The sequence below is a fragment of the Tauraco erythrolophus genome, chromosome 16, assembly GCF_009769465.1.
Source record: "Tauraco erythrolophus isolate bTauEry1 chromosome 16, bTauEry1.pri, whole genome shotgun sequence".
Lineage (NCBI taxonomy): Eukaryota > Metazoa > Chordata > Aves > Musophagiformes > Musophagidae > Tauraco > Tauraco erythrolophus.
In genome coordinates this window covers 12,870,659-12,887,522 of record NC_141480.1, presented here as the reverse complement: position 1 = coordinate 12,887,522, position 16,864 = coordinate 12,870,659, and the positions used below count along the sequence as shown (strand labels likewise).

At 42.8% G+C, this 16,864-nt stretch overlaps 1 protein-coding gene across 2 annotated transcripts; it reads left to right on the top strand.

Moving 5' to 3' along the window:
- The first annotated feature begins 556 nt into the window (after positions 1 to 556).
- On the top strand, positions 557 to 15,884 carry PWWP2A (PWWP domain containing 2A). 2 transcript variants are annotated; one of them, XM_086621451.1, is made up of 3 exons: positions 557 to 979; positions 1,073 to 1,242; positions 14,086 to 15,884. In XM_086621451.1, exons 1-3 carry the CDS (start codon positions 557 to 559, stop codon positions 15,761 to 15,763), a joined length of 2,271 nt encoding a protein of 756 aa, XP_086477577.1. In that variant the 3' UTR covers positions 15,764 to 15,884. The 2 variants fall into 2 exon arrangements, with proteins under 2 accessions (XP_086477577.1, XP_086477576.1); XM_086621450.1 differs by having other exon boundaries at positions 557 to 1,242.
- Positions 15,885 to 16,864: the final 980 nt, after the last annotated feature.

Genomic DNA, 16,864 nt, shown 5'->3' with positions numbered 1-16,864 from the left:
CTACAGCACGGGGACCGGCAGCACCCCCCGGGAGACAGAGACGGCCTCTCCGCCGCGAGGCGCCGCTCCGGGGCGAACCCACCCCGCCGCGACCCGCCGTCCCGCCCTCGCCATCTTCCCTCACACCCTCTCCCGCCCCGCTGCCGCGTGCATGCCGGCCGCCGCGCGGCTCCTGCCTCGCGCCCCCGTGACGGACGTCCGCCCCCGCCAATTACCAGCCTCTCGCGGGAGCCGCTCCTCCTTCCACCAATGAGATGGCGGAACGGCCTTAGAGGCCCAACCCCTCTAATCTGTAACGGCCACCAAGCACTAAGCCACGCCCCTTCTTCCTCTTCCCGGCTCTTCATTGAATGAAGTCCCTGCTAACCAACGAGAAGTTCCCGCTGGCCTTGACGGACTACTCTGCTCTCCAGTAGAAGTAGAAAATTGCACCGCGCCCACCAATAGGCTGCCGGACGCGAGCTTAGGGGGCGGGCTCTCCCGCCCAGGCGGGCGGGGAAGGCCGTGGTTATCGATCCCGCTGCTGGAGGGAGGCGGCGGTGAAGCAGCAGAGAAAATGGCGGCCATGGCTGCGGAGGCGGCAGCGACTGCAGCGGTGCCGGGCGACGGAGGGGCCGGCGAAGCTGAACCTGAGATGGAGCCTATCCCGGGCAGTGAGGCTGGCGCAGACCCTCTTCCTGCCGTCACCGAGGCCGTGGAGTCGGTAGTGCCTGATGGAGAGGAGGCCGACGAAGGGAAGGTTGCTCCCGGCGAGGCCGAGGAGCCGCCGCCTGTGCAGCTCGCCCGCAGCCCGGCAGGGACTCGGGAGCCGGAAGCTGAGAGGACGGAGAAGCTGCCGCCCTCCACCGCGGAGGTGGGCTCGCCCCAGGCCGAGCACCGGGGAGCGCCCAGCCCCGAGTCCGAGGAGCAGCCGCAGCCCTGCCCGCCGCCTGCTGGGCACCCTGAACTTCCCGAGGAGCAGCCGCAGCCCTGCCCGCCGGCTACTGGGGGCTCCGCGGAGCCGGGGCCCGGGGAGGAGCCGTCCCGGCCGGAGGAGGAGGAGCCGGATGCTGCTGATACCGGCGCTGCCGAGCCCAAGTCCCCGGTGCCCGTGGCTGCGGCCGGAGGGGACGCGGAGGCTCCGCTGCTGCCTGGCTCTGAGGTGCGGGTCACCCTGGATCACATCATCGAGGACGCCCTGGTGGTCTCGTTCCGGCTGGGAGAGAAGCTCTTTTCTGGGGTCCTCATGGACCTCTCGAAAAGGTGAGATGTCATGGGGGAGCCGTCCCACGTTCCCCGCCCAGCGACGGGTGCAGCTAGCTCGCCTGGAGCCGCCTGCCCTCGGGGGGGGCCCCGGGCCCTGGTGGGCTCGCCTGGGCCGCCGCCCCTTCGCCTCGCCCTTCCCAGGAGGCCGGGGCCCTGCTCCGCCTAGGGGCAAGCGGTTCCTGCCCTCGCGTCTTCCTGGGGGAGCGGAGGCAGCAGCTTAGGGGCATCCTCCTGCTCGACCCTTCCGTCCGGGCGCGGAGGGAGGGGGGCGGCAGGGCAGGGCCGCCCTCCCTCGTGGGGCCGGGGCCGAGCCCTGCGCTCCGCGGCCGCCCCAGCCTCAGCGCACGGACGGGGCGCGGGCCCTTCCCGGGGTGCGAGCGGCGGCCGTCCAGCCCGCCCGTTGTTCTAGCGCTGCCCTTAACGAAAGTAGTCCCGAGTGGGAATGGGAAAACGGGGCAGCCGGGAGAGGGGCGAGCACGTGGACACGTCCTTTTGACTCGCTTGGGATTCACGTCGGGCCTCCAGCAGCATCCCTGTCTGCTGGGGAAGAAGGACCTGAGCTACAGATGGTGGCGTTTATTCTAGTCTCCGTACAAGAGTGCAGACCCAGAGGTCTCTTTTTCCTGGGGGCTTGTGCCTTGCATTGCCTGGGTAGTCTTATGTTTCAGCACATACTGGTTTTCAGAATAATCGTTTTCACGCCAGCGTATTACAGTCCTGAAGTGCAGTTATTAGTGCTGATTGCTCCTTGTATGCGATGAATGGGGTGAAGTTTAATGGTTCTTAAATACACTTTTTTTGGGGAGGAAACTGTTACATATCACAAAATAATGTAAAGCTTTATCAGGCACTGAGGTTTGGGATTTGCTTTTTTTCATTGCCTTCCTGTAGCAAGGGGTTCTTGGGAGGCCCAAAGTCATCAGTGTGATGTGAAACTACCATTTACAGGTGAAAATACCTCTTCATCTTAGCATTTGTGTTCTGAACACGTAAGGACTATGCAAGTATATGAGAGAAAAGCGAAATTTGACCAGCGTTATTATTTAAAATAACTGGTATGCCAAAAATGCAACAATTTTCCCTCCAAATTTAAGCTCCGTGTGTGGTCATATGTCTTCTGTCACTCTGGTTTACATTACTAGTACCTGTTTAATAACTTGCTATAGTATCAATACTCTCAATGTTTTCTTAAGAAAAGGTATTGGGGACCAGCACTTTTGTCCTGGGCCTAGCTTGTTGTTTGGTTTTTGAAACAGAAGGCCTGTTCTGGATAATGTCATGGATGTAAGTTTTAAATTTGTCGGTTGTTGTGGTTTGAAATGCTAATTTATCAATTTGCCTTTTGAAGACAAGAGCTAAAATGTGATCTGCAAACTGTACTCACTCCTAGTATGAAATATTAAATGTCTCAAAGCAGGCCAGGAGGCATTACAACTTAATGCTCGTTAACAGCGGTTCTTCTGTAGGTCTGGGGGTTATACCAGCAAAATTACATTGTTGCTCTGGTTAGCAGGGTGACAAAGCACGTGCTTCTGTGTTTCTAGTGGTCTATACGTATGAAGAAGTAAAATAACAGCTTCTCCCTTACTCCTGGAAGAGATCTTACTAAGCAGACACTGACCATAAGTATCCTTTCGTGTTCCTGAGGTTTTCTTGTGCACTGAAGATCCTTCTGTTGTGCAACAGATCTGCTGCAGCCCTTTGCAGCAAAGGTCATCTGTAGCAGACAAAGTGTCTGCTTCTGTTTCATTGTGGCTTCAGTGGAATCACGCATCTCAATGTCCCTGGTTGTAAGTACAGGCCCTGGGGCAAGTCTTCAGAGTAAGAACAGTGGAAAAGTGAGACGTGAAGGTTTGTGCTGTTCCTCCCAGGTTCTCTTATGCAGTGGAACGACTTACTCCTTCATTCATATGATCTTAGACTTCCTTGGGAAGCGCTTGTTGCATGGGAATCCAGAAGGTGAAATTTAAATTCTAAAAGCCAAGCTCTTGAATCAGAAGAATTGAGTTCCTAGACATGAAGTCTGGTGACAAGTAAATAATTGTAGATGAATAGGAGTCTCTGTTCAAATGTCTCAAAGGAAATGCAGTAGTAAATGAACTCTAGAAATAGTCCAAAAACTTTCTACCTGTAAGAAATTGAAGCATCATCAGAAAACAAGTGTTACATGAATGGCCAAGGTTTAAATTTTATTCTAGACTGACTTCAGTGGTAAGTGACTGAATGTTAGTACTGTTTAGGTATCAGCTTTTCTTTATATCTGTTTGTTTTAGTTTTGCGTAGCAGCATGTGGACTTGTAGGGCATTAACATTTTTCATGAACTTCCTTCTGTATCTGTGGCAGGCCCTGGAATTCTTATTACAAGTTTTTCCACTGGACTGGGAGAAAAAGAAAGGGTAGAGTTGAATGAAACCACCTAAATTCTGGCATGCAGAATTTACATAAAACCACTGGTGTTTCTAGTATGGAAGATGGGTGGCTACTGAAGTCTCTGTCCACTAACTCATTCAGGTGCATCGGAATAATCTTACAAACTTTCCTAATGCAAAGAGAATCAATATCTTAAGACTGCCAGTTCTAATTAAATAGAATTGAAGTTGTGTATTAGAATTTACTTGTTCAATAACTTCAAAAAATGGCTGATGTGTTCACTGCACATGCTAATGCAGTTTCCATCATATACTCAGAAGAAAATAGTTCCTAATCCTTTTTGGATCTTAATTTCTGCTTTCCCCTCCAGAAGGTGCTACTTCTGTACAGTACTAAGAAGAGTAAGTTTTAATGACTGTTTTAAAAACCTGTCCACTGGATTTTTTAACCTTCTCAAATCTGAGTTACTTGAACTTCAAGGTGAAAGAAAAGCAAAAATGTCCCCATATATTTCTGGGTTTAAAGGGTCTTTTTTTGTAGCTTTTTTCTTTTTTTCCTGATTCTGTTTTCATTGTTGAAAAGATGCAGTGACTTTGCATTTTATTCTTGTGGACTTTTATATGAAGTCAGTGGTGTTTGTATTAAAGGTCTGATTTCCTCTTCCTCTCCTGCCCACTGTAAGTAGGATGTCCATTTAGGAGTTTATAACACAAGAGCACAAGCACCTTGGTGTTCAGTGGACTTTATTCCTCCATTTATTTGAGGTAAGGAAGTATTTTCTCTGCCTGTGCTAGTGGCAGTCTCACGTACCTGTCAGCAACAGCACAGGAAGTTTTGAAAATCAGCGGAAGTTGTGAACCTACATCTACAGAGTCCCAAATCAATTTCTTTTGCAGTAAATCATCGTTTAAAGAGGAACGTATCCCCACTTTTGTTACTCTGAAGGCTTACTGCACAAATTAAAAATGTGATCCTACTGTTAAACTTTATTACTACTGTTGCCATTACCTTTTAAGTGCCTCATTGCACACTAGGATAAGGTTCTGATGTGAGTTCCTCAGTGTGTACCTGATGGAGTTGTGCTGATAGGAGAGATGGGAACTGCAGCCAACCATCAGGCAGGCAGGGGAAGGCAATTCTGTCTTATTTTGTTAAAGTGGATAGTGGAATGCTTCATGCACGACTGTAGTTAGTTTTCCATGCCATTGTACAAATTGTCATTGAAGACTACTGGTTGGGTATGGGGCTTAAACAGGGCTTGTATCCAGCCTCATGCTGTGTTTGCTCAGGGTCTGCGAGATGTTAATGCCACCTGCTGGCTCCGAGGGAGTGTGGAGCTTGTGCTGCACCTGGAGGAAGTAGACAGTAGGGAAATGCCTGATGAGCGTAGCATTTGTAACTCTTAAAAGGTCCTGGGTTTAGTTTGCTCTTCCGGAGAGAGGATAATTATTTCTGCAATGTTTTTTTCCCCCCTTCCCAAAGATTAAGGGGAGGAAGGACATTAAATTTATATTCTGTTGTTTTGCCAACATCCATAGAATCACAGAATGGTTTGGGTTGGAAGGAACCTCAGAGATCATCTAGTTCCAACCCCCTGCCATGGGCAGGGACACCAGGACCAGAAAGTCCAGTCAGGACTTGGATTTTCTATTGCTTTATCATTTGACTGAAGTTTTGCTACTAATCCTTCGAATGTGATGGACACATGTCTTCCTATTGTCTTTTTCTCTAAGCTATTTCCCTTCTGCTTTGTGTGTGATCATAATAGTTCTTAAGGGGGAAAGGGAGAGCAAAAAGTTTTCATAGATTTCATAGATTTCTAGGTTGGAAAAGACCTTAGAGATCGAGTCCAACTGTCCCTAATCCCCATTAAACCATATCGCTAAGTAGATCATCCACCCATGTTTTTTGTGACATGAAAGCCTTAGATATCTAAAAGATGCCCAGTTTATTACTAGTAGACAAGTGTGTGAAATTATATCATAATTGGGGTTTGGTTGTGGAAGATCAGGCAAGACTTCCTGCAGCAAGGTACGCATGACCCATATGGAGAAAATAGGCTTTTATAGACAGCTTCTAATTCTTACAATTCCAGTAGCAGCTTTCAGCTACAGCATTCTTTCTTAGCGACTCTTGAATCCTACGCTTTTCCCAATTTACTCATTGAATCTTCTATTCCAAAAGAATAAGGATAAATAATGAGCTGTTGCATCCATTCCATAGTTTGTGTTGTCTTAATCTGCAGCACCTCTGATTTTTAAAAAAATCTTTCATATTTAGCACTTCTTGAAACTTGTGATCTATATATGATCACATTTTGTTGGTATAAACTCTGCAGAGTGAATCTAGTGTGTTGTAACCATGTACTCCAGGAAAGGTGGACGGGGTGAGGGGAAGGTATTCCCAAATTGAGAAATTCAAGATCTGGTGATGCAAGGAGGAAACAGCAGAAGTCTTACTTGAAAAAATGTAGCACGTTTCTCCTTGCTCTTATCTTTTACTGATAACTTCATTTAATAAATAGGGACAACATTTGGTTGTCCTGGTCTGGGGGAAGTTTAAGTTCTATAGAAGTACTGATGTTCTATGATATATGTTCTCAACAGTAAAGAAACATCTGTTACTCAGGGTTGTGTTTTGTTTGGTTTTTTTTAAACTTGTGCTCAGTTTGCGAGGTGTTCCTACAATTCATCACCTGTTCTCTTTTGTTGTTTCTCAGATATGTAAAGGAGCTTAGTGAATCATAGAAATTCTATCGTTTAAGGAACAGCCATAACACTTTGATACTTGCTTTTCTCTTCAGAACACGGGAAGCACAGGTGTGATGGGAATGTGTGTGGTTAAGAGTAAATTGCGTATACCTTGCTCATGAAGGACAGAAGTTACACTGGATGGTATAGTGTTAAATTTAGCCTCACTCAGAGGACAGGATTCTATTAGAAGACTTTGTGATATTGCTTTCAACCTAAATTTTTCTATGATTTTGTAATGTTTCAACTTCTCTGTATGAAGACAGTTTCTCCTGTGTCTCTGTCTAAATCCAAAACTTTATTGACTGTTTGTTTTCACTTATCAGATGCTTTTTGAAAGGCTTACTCATTTCCACTTGAAAAGTGAAAATGGGTAAAAAACTGAACTAGCTTTTAGGATTTTGCTAGTATAGGTATAAAGCATGTTGTAACTGCTGCTTATATTGAAAATGCTCACCAATCTGCTGCTGATTTTTAAGCCAGTACAGGGAGTGTGACTTTCCCCTTCTCAAACCAGTAAGCCCTAATTTTGCTGGTAAATAGGGCATCCGTGGATGCTACTTTCCTAAAGTAGCTGTAGTCTACAACTGTTCTTTGTTGGACTGTGGTGCAACAGATGATGATTGAACTGTCCTTTCTTCTTATGGTGTACTTTTCTGTATTCCAACGGCATGAGTTGCTGTTGCTTTCTAAGAGTAGGTTGACTTTGCTTGAGGTGTTGAGAAACAGAGGATGGAGTTGAAAATTTCAGTATGCTTTAATTTTTTTTTCCTTTACACTGTTTTGGGTCTGATTATTCTTGTCCATCTTGACACTGAATTGGCTTAGTTTATCCATTAGTATATGGTATCGTTCTCTTCTGTATGTCTTGGGTTTGACTGGTATGTGGATGATCTTGAAGTGTATATTCAAGGTATTTTATCCTAATCATAAAGTCTGCAATTGTGTAACACTTCCAAATATATCAGCAAAGCATCTTCTTTAAAATGCAACTGACACTTGAAACTAATAATGCCAATAGACATAAAAATTAAAAGATAATTTCAGTTTAAACAGACCTTCAGCTTTATAAGCATGTCAGTATAATCGTGGTGGTTAGTGAGAAGCCTAGCTTAAAGCATTCTCTCTTTTAAAATTTACTTTTATGTCCTTCATAGAACTCCAAGTTACAGAAAACTGAAGGAAATTCTGTGAATTCACTTGTAAATCCTTTCCAATGAAAAGGTGAGGGATACCTTCCCACTTCTCAGAGAGGAAAGCAGTGATTAGTGGACCACCTGCGTACTCTTCAGGCTTATCAACTTAGAGATTCTTCTGTCTCTACAGTGGATAATTCTTCAAAGTCTGCATGAACATCCTGACCATGTGGACTTCTGTGGTTTGGTTTCGTGGAAGTTGAAGTCTTTCGAAGGACTTATAACTTCATGAAAAGATGTACTGTGAGCTAATACAGCCTTTGGTACATTTGTGTATTGTTTGGTATCATTAATTGGTTTCCACTTGGATAGTGATTGCAGTAGGAGACCCAGGTGACAGTGGTTAGGAATGATGAAAGTCAGCTGGTGCCTTCAATACTTCTAACCAGCTTGCTTGAGATACTCTTTCAAACTCAGTTCTAAACACATCATGCTCTTGTCTTTCCTATGCCTTGAAGGTGTTCCAGAAACAAGAGCTTGGCTTTCAAGCAAGTGTACCTGCTTGAAAAACTCTGATCTTAACATTGGTTAGTGCAAGTCTCTGAGTATGTAAGCTTCCTACTAGTTTGCTTAGCTGTGAATTGTCATGTTACTTAATTTGAACTATCATTGTCTTTAACCGAATGTTTACTGATACTGAGAGTTAGTGATGGTGAGACAACATCTGTTCTTGATGTGTTATTTCCAGAGAGTCACTCATTTTCTACTCTGTTTTATCCTAGTGTTACATTGCTCAGGAGGTGAGTAAACTGTTGAGTTGATGGTTTGGCTTCTGTGTATGCTTTCTTTAGTAAGGCGCCTGCTGCTTAAAGCAATGTGTTAAAATAGGTTATTGCATAATCTTTTTTTTGAATACAAGTTATTTTGAGGAGTTCTGGAATACTTTGTGTTCAAATAGCTATGATCTAATTGTACATTACATTGATTATTGTAATTTAAACCTTCAGTTTAGATACATGCTTGAAATATATATACTTCGCTGTACATTATTTCGGCATGTTGTTATACTCTTGGTGTTCAGAGTCTTTGAACTTTTATCCATGCAATAAAAATTGCTTTAGTTGTACTTAATATCATCCTTAGTCTTTCGCAAAAGACAAGACAAGCACCAAGAGCAACGCGTAAAAAGGTAATCGGAGGTTTCTGTAGTCTGACTTAGTGGTGAAGATGAGTCTTGATCATAATCGTTTACAACAGACTCGATTTAACTCTCATCACAACACTGGAAGTTACTGTGCTGGCTTGACATGGATTCAGTGTGTTTGCAGACAAATGTGAAATACTTCTGAACCGATTCAGTGGGTTCTTTCCTCTGGCTCTTGGCAGAACAATATGCTTTTTCACTTTTGTTTCTTTTGGTAGAGAAGTAAAAGTTAGACATTGGAGGCTAAAGCTGGGAGTCTAAGACTTTGCGTAGTAATGTAAAACCACTTTGCCCCAGGATATATTGTTTAGATGTTTGTGTACATACAGTTATGAATATAGATGGAATTTGTTGCTTAAAAAATACTCTTTAACTGTGCTGTTTCTCATGCAAATTGAACAGTAATATGTATTCATTGAGGTAATTCTGCTATAGAAGTTAGATTTGAAAAAAGCGGTTTTACTTTACTTGAAGTACTTAAGCTTACGTATCTGTAAGACAAATCTATGTGGCTGTAAGTGACAGACTTCTGGATTTGATACCCAAACTAGCATTTACATAACTACAAAAGATGCCATAGCTACCTGTTCATTAACTTGCAGTTGGCAAACTGTGGAATTAAAACCTATTTTTACTGAATTTCTGTCTCTGCGTACCCTAGTCAATTGGAAGCTATTCTCAGCGTAAAGATCACTGGACTGCCAGAATTGCTCTCATCTACCCCGTTATTTGATCTTGTCTATTGTCTACCCTCTTATTTAAATATAGTTCCTGATGTGCCTGTGGCTATATATGTCTTTAATGTATATGTATAGCAGAAATACGATTAGATCCTAATGATTGCTCTAGTTACTTGTCAGACTTCTTGGAGATAAGTTTCTTACGATGAGTCTCAACTGCTCTCTTATAGAGGTGCCTTTTCAAAGGAAAAATTGCCAGGTCACCTTTACAGGAGAGGAAGCTGGCAACATGGAAAACTCATTCTAGTTTTGAATAGGCATGAAACAGCAATGCGCTGCTTTCCAGAACTGCCTTAAATATAAATAGGTGTAAAAATACCTATTTCTTGGTTTTCTTGACAGTTCAATTTTAGATCCCTCATCAACAAATCCTTCTGTCCTTTCAAGTGACAGTCTGAGGTAGAACTACATATGTTATGCAATAGTGGGCCGTACAATGAACAGCTGGAACTTACGCGCAAATGCTTTGTGTGGGTTTTTTAAGCAAACAGTAGTTGAAGTACGTCTTTCCAAGAAAAGCCTTTTCTGGAGGAAAGTAATACTATAGTAGGGACAGGTGATACTCAGGATCCATATATTAAAAAGATGTAGTTTGTTGTTAGAATAAAGACAGGGCAATTCCTTATAGTACTTAAACATGCAGCATGTGACAAATGAAATACATAGGTAGTCTCACTGGTGTAGCATAACTGAAATGGCTGTTTAAGAAGTGATCTTCTACTGCCCAGTTGTTGACTGATGTGCCGATCAACAAATATCGTGTCACATACAACTGAGTTATGTTGTGTGGATTTTCTAACCCTTGTTTTTAACATGGTAGCCTTTTAGTCCATCTTCATCTCTGTCGTAGATGACCCAAATGCTAGCTCTTGCAACTTTTATGTCTGACCTACATACATGTGGCACTCCTAGCTATCTCAAATGTGTAGTTGGTGTAACAAAAATGATTATTGTGATTGTATGAGAAAAGGTTCATTGACTAAATGTGTGAAAATAAGACCTGAAATTCTAGTATATGCAATAAGTACTTGGGTTCACTGTTGAGCTAATTAGGTGCTGTGTCATGCCTTGTCTTGAATAGTTTTAAAGATCACATCTTCATTCTGCTTCTTCTCTTAAGAAAAAATGTACTATTCTGTTTTACGTTCACTTTCTTCTTACGTTGTTCTTTGTTCTCTCCTGTATCATTTACAGTTTCATTGCTAAGTTTTTATGCCGTTGTACTCCTCTTAATTTTCATATCGTTCTTCCAAGTTGCATAGCTGGAGAACTTCATTCACCAAGGAGGAAACAAAGATCATCTAAAAATTGAATGTTTATGAATGCAACCTGCTATTGGATGAGGCCAAAGAGAAGACACCATACATTCAGTGGTTGGAAGTAATATTCAGTCTCTGGGCTTACCAAATTTATCTTTTGCTTCAGGTGGACTGTCTTGACTAGTCATGTCTTTATGTGTTGACACATCGTTTACAGGAGTAGTGTTTTCATTTGCTCTTGTGTAACTGGTACTATATGATATCCATGTATGTTTTTTAATTCTACTATTAATTAATTTTTAGGTAGACAGAGGCAGGAGATTCTAGTTCATTTGTTAAAACAATACCTTTTGTGAGAGACTTCAGCTTCAGAGATTCAGTCTGGATTGGTTTTGTGTCTTCCTACAGCAGATTTGCATCTTCGATAAAAAATCCACTTGGCTTTCCTGTTCTTCAGCTGTTTGGCTTGTGCGTTATGCAGAAGCTTGAAGGACAAAATAGTCTAAGGTGCAACGTTAATTTTTGATGCCTTCATGGTATCGGTTGTATGCTGAGCTTTTCACTAGACTCTTTTATTCGTTTGCAGCGCTAATCGTGCTGACTTTGCTTGTGGGACAGTAGAATGAAAATCTAGGGAAAGAGAGCTTAAGTACTGAAATGGAATCCTTCTGGAGAACCTCCTTGCAGTCCTCTTCATCTGCTTCTTGCCTGGTCGCTGCTAATAATGCTTAATTTACTAACATGAAGTTAGCATAAATGGAGTCAGCGTAAATGTATGCTAGAAGAAAGGCTTGTGCAATGGACTATGGAAATGTCTTGTGAGGGATGAGGAAATGCAGTTCCTGAGAGAGTGACAAGAGCTGTAAGTGATGTTCTGCATGGGCTTTGCCCATTTACCCGTATCATAGTCCTGTCTAGTTCTATATTGTGGTGTTTGGGATTGAAACTTGTGCAGCAGAGATCTTCTCTTGTCTAGGAGTTATTGTTCTCATTTTTTTCCCAAATCTTGTCATCTTTATCAGATGGTGAAAGACAGAATCTGGATCATACTGCTCTTAAAGAAGCTGAAGTCCTTGATGCAAGTAACACTAGAAATATTGCTAATTTAATTTTTTATCAGCTGATAGTTTCTTTTAAAGCTCTAATTGGAACTGAATAACTTACTCATAATCCTTAGTGGAAGGAAAAGTGTTTGTGGAAAAGCAACTTCTTTACACTTGGTGGACTTCTGGGACTTTAGGGAACTTAAAACTTAGTTATGAGTGAGTCCCTTGTGGGTTACTGCCAGACTTTAGGCTGGAGAAATGCCTGTATCAGCCGCTAAGTGTTTATAATTCAGTGCGGCCTTCACTGGTGCAGTAAACTGAGTTTCGTTACGCTGCTCGTTTCTGGAGGGACATGTGGCGTTCAGCTGGAGTGGGCCCAAACCTCAGAAACGAACTTTTGTGGAGTGGTAGGATATTTTGTGGTAAAGAACACTTGTCAGCCCATGGCTGACAGAACCCTCTAGCTGCCCACCTGGGCTCCTGCCTTTGTCTCCAGAGTTCAAAGGTAAGAATGTAGCAGTGTAGGGTAACAACAGTGCCCATGTTGGTATTAAACTGGAAATTGACGTGTGTTCAACTTCCCTTCTTTTTTATGATGACAATTGGTTGCCCCTTGCTCAGGTTGATCTGCTGTTTCTGTTCTCCTTTATAATAAAGTGCAAACTGGATGGATAATTTAATCTTGGATGGGTTGTTTGCTTCAGTTGCAACTTTTAAGTGTAAAAAGAGGCTTAACAGATAAGCAAAAGGACAAACAAGTGACGGCTTTCGTTGGTGACAGTGTAAAGAATCTTCTAACATGTGTGACGTTTTTTCAGAATCAATTTTAAAGAAATAAAGCCAACATGTAGGCACTTGTATAGACTGCATGTTTCTTGCAGAAGTGTGAATGGAAAATAGATGGGTATTCAGCATGTATCTTCAGTTGAGAGGCAGCTGTAGATTGTAAATAAACCTCAGTGCAGTCAGTTAAGAGGGTGTTGCAGTGGAGCAGCTGCAGTGCAACATGAACTCGCGTTTACCGGAGGACAAATCTTGGGTAACTTCTTCATTCTCCTGTCAGATGGGGTATGGGGTGAGAAAAACGTAATGGGGTTTGTTCAGTGATTCAAAATGGATGACTTGACTTTTGAATTGCAACCTTGTCTATTATGTTTTTAAGGTCAAACTATTAAAATACTGTCGAACACAAGCCAAATGCTAGTGGGGGGGAGGGGGGAGTCAGGCAGAGCTCAAGAGCAGCAAACAGCCTAGTGCAGCTCTGCGTAGGGGTGGTGCCTCAGCTGGTAGGTTAGGGAGTGCAACAGAAGGAAGGTTGAACAGCTTTTATAATCCCTTCTGCTCTGTTCTGGGGATTCAGAGATACATTGTTGTAAAATGAATGTTTATCATTCAATTTCCTCTCTGGAGAAGGCAAGCTTCATGCCCTGGAACTGATAAAATGTTTCCCCCAGCACAACCCTCCGCAGAAAGCCGTGGTTACCTGTTAGGCAACATGCTACTTCTGTTACTGTGGGAAAGTTGATTTACTGCCCTAGTCATACTGGAATTTTTCATTCTATTCTCTTGGAGCTGATCAGGGTGTTGAGAAGTTCTTTGTGTGTTAAATGGGGCAGCAGAGATCTAGAGCTGTCTGGAGAAAAGTAGGCAAAGGATTAAAATGTTGTTTGCTCACAAACCAGAGAGGAATGGTTTGTACTGTGTTGAAGTAAGGGTAGTTTTGCTGAAAGAAACTCAAACTAATAGGCTAGCAAGTTTTGGACTGTAATGCTTCAGATGATCAAGTGCTAATCTCTTGTGGAAGAGTAATGATGGCACTCTGTTCAGTGTGTTTGTAGTCTGTGTTTGCCTCAATTAAATCTGAAACATATTTGGCCTTTTGTGCTATGCTAAAAATAAAATAATTTTGTAAAAGTTAATGAAGATGACTTCTTCACGTAAGTTGACTTAGTATGGAAATTAATCTTGGATAGATTTGGAGTTGATGGGATGAGTGTGTAGTTTGGATGTTTATAAGTATTTTCTAAAATTACAAAGTTAGTTCTTTTACTGCTATCTCCAGGTGATATTTTTTGTTACGTTTTGAAGGTATCTTGATGCAAGTGAAACGGATAATAAGTGAAGTTGTGTATTTCATGTTCTGTGCTGACTTGGTTTTGGTGTCTTGCTTTTTCAAAGCTTGCCATAGGGCTAGATATGAAGCTTTAATTTTCCTGGGACTTGTGTCTTTCAGATAGTGACTACATAACGTGGACAGGTTTTCAAATGCTTTTTAATAAATGCAGCAAAAGATCCCTCAAAAAGTTTAATTCTTTTTTTTTTCTCCTCTTTAAGGTTTGGACCCCATGGAATCCCTGTGACCATATTTCCTAAAAGGGAATACAAGGATAAACCCGAAGCCATGCAGCTCCAAAGTAAACCATTCCAAGATGAGGCACAGGTGAAGTGTGAATCTAATGCTGCAGTCCCTGATGACTCTTCTCTCACGCAGCCATCAGAACCTAGCATAGCTAAAAGCCTATGGACTTCTAAACCACCTCCTCTCTTTCATGAGGGAGCGCCATACCCTCCTCCTTTGTTTATCAGGGACACGTATAACCAGTCAATACCTCAGCCTCCACCCCGGAAAATTAAGCGGCCCAAGCGTAAAATGTACAGGGAGGAACCCACTTCTATCATGAATGCTATCAAATTACGACCCCGGCAGGTGTTATGTGACAAGTGCAAAAACAATGTTGTTGCAGAAAAAAAGGAAATAAAAAAAGGTGGCAATGCAAGTGACTCTTCAAAATATGAGGATAATAAAAAACGAAGAAATGAGAGTGTGACTACTGTGAATAAAAAACTTAAGACTGACCATAAAGTGGATGGAAAAAGCCAAAACGAAAGCCAGAAAAGGAATGCTGTGGTCAAGGTTTCAAATATTGCCCACGGTAGAAGCAGAGTGGTTAAAGTTTCTGCACAAGCAAATACTTCAAAAGCGCAGTTAAATACAAAAAAAGTTCTCCAGAGCAAAAACATGGATCATGCAAAAGCTCGGGAAGTCTTGAAAATGGCCAAAGAAAAGGCACAAAAGAAGCAGAGTGCAACCTCCTCTTCCAAAAATGCACATTCAAAGGTCCACTTCACGCGACGTCTTCAGAACACCAGCTCAGGTTCCCTCCCACCCCGATTGCGTTTAAAGCCACAAAGGTATCGGAATGAAGAAAATGACTCTTCTCTCAAGACAGGACTTGAGAAAATACGGAGTGGCAAGATGGCAACTAAGCCCCAGTCTCGCTGCTCCTCCACCCGCTCAGCAGGTGAGGCCCCTTCAGAAAATCAGAGCCCCTCAAAAGGCCCTGAAGAGGCCAGCAGTGAGGTTCAGGACACAAGTGAAGTGCATGTAACTGTTGATCAGGATGAACACCAGACATTGGGCAAGAGAGGCAGCAAAAGCAATATAACGGTTTACATGACCCTTAATCAAAAGAAATCTGACTCTTCCAGTGCATCAGTTTGTAGCAGTGATAGCACAGATGATTTGAAATCTACCAACTCTGAGTGTAGCTCTACTGAAAGCTTTGATTTTCCTCCAGGCAGCATGCATGCACCTTCCTCCTCCTCTTCTTCAAAGGAAGAGAAAAAGCTCAGTAATTCCTTGAAAACGGAAGTCTTTTCCAAAAACGTCTCTAAATGTGTCACACCAGATGGCAGGACCGTATGTGTAGGGGACATTGTTTGGGCCAAGATTTATGGCTTCCCTTGGTGGCCAGCCCGTATTCTTACCATAACTGTGAGCCGGAAAGATAATGGCCTTTTAGTGCGACAGGAGGCTCGTATCTCATGGTTTGGCTCCACAACAACGTCTTTTCTTGCTCTTGCACAGCTATCCCCCTTTTTAGAAAGCTTCCAGTTGCGCTTTAATAAGAAGAGAAAGGGTCTTTACCGCAAGGCCGTCACAGAGGCAGCCAAGGCTGCCAAGCAGCTCACTCCCGAAGTTCGGGCCCTGCTGACACAGTTTGAAACGTGAACATGGAAAGTAAGGTAGGCAAGAAATCTGGAGGCTCCACAAAATTCATAGCCTAGTTAGAGAACTGCCGTGAAGGACTTGCCAAGTCAGAAGTTGCACTCAGTTGACTGCTCTTTTTATACTAAAGTTGTTCCATTTGTAGCGGTTTCTTGACAGTTAAACAAATTGAACATGCAATCAAAATTAGCCTAAAGTGAGAACTTCAGTATTTTTCAAGTGAGAATTTTTTTTTAGAGAAAAAAACCTCCTCAAACACCCAATGCATAGGAGCCATAGCCTCAGCTGAAAGGCAGCTTATTTGCAGGGAATTTTTAGTAGTTTCTACCCAGTATATAACTAGTTGCTGTGTGACAAAGGGTTAACACAAGGGATGAAAGTAGTAGCTGTGACTTTTTTTTTTAGGTGGCCCATCAGGGAAGTGTAGAAATGTAAGCCTTGTCTAAATGGTCTTTAAAGATTATTTTCAGTAGTCTCTAATGCGTTTAGTCTGGCCAGTGCAAACTGGCTCAAAGCGTGCTTGAACATCTTGAGGAGGCATGCCCCGATCCACCTAGGCCGGTTTAAATGGCATTAGGAGACTTGCCGAAATTTTTAAGGAAGAATAATTTGTGTAACTTAAAGACCAGGTTAAATGGGGTTTTATCGTAGTGACCACTTAAACACTCAGCCTTTCTATGCACATGGGGGCACAAATGTAACACTTCAGGGTCTGAGAAGCTGAGAGGAATGCCTGTAGCTCCAAGACAAAGCTGAGAAGTTGCTCAGCATTTGGGATCAAGGGCTGTTAATGCTGCATAGGTGTGAACCATAACTTCTGGTCTTTCTTCCTGAAGAAATCTTTCAGGCCGTTTGCCTGGAGGTTTAGATTAAGAGAGGCTTTGTTTTGAATGTGTAAATAATTGATTGCTGAAATTGGTCAGATTTTCTCCTGACTGGTTGTTCCTAAATTCTTAGGATACGTCCTAGTAAATTACACTTTGTGAATTGTCAGATGTGTAATTGTTGCATTTTGGATGTATCTACCTTCATTTTTTTTAATATTTCCGTTTAAGGTATCTGTTTGCAGGTCAGAAAATATGTAATTGTGTAATGCTCTGAAAT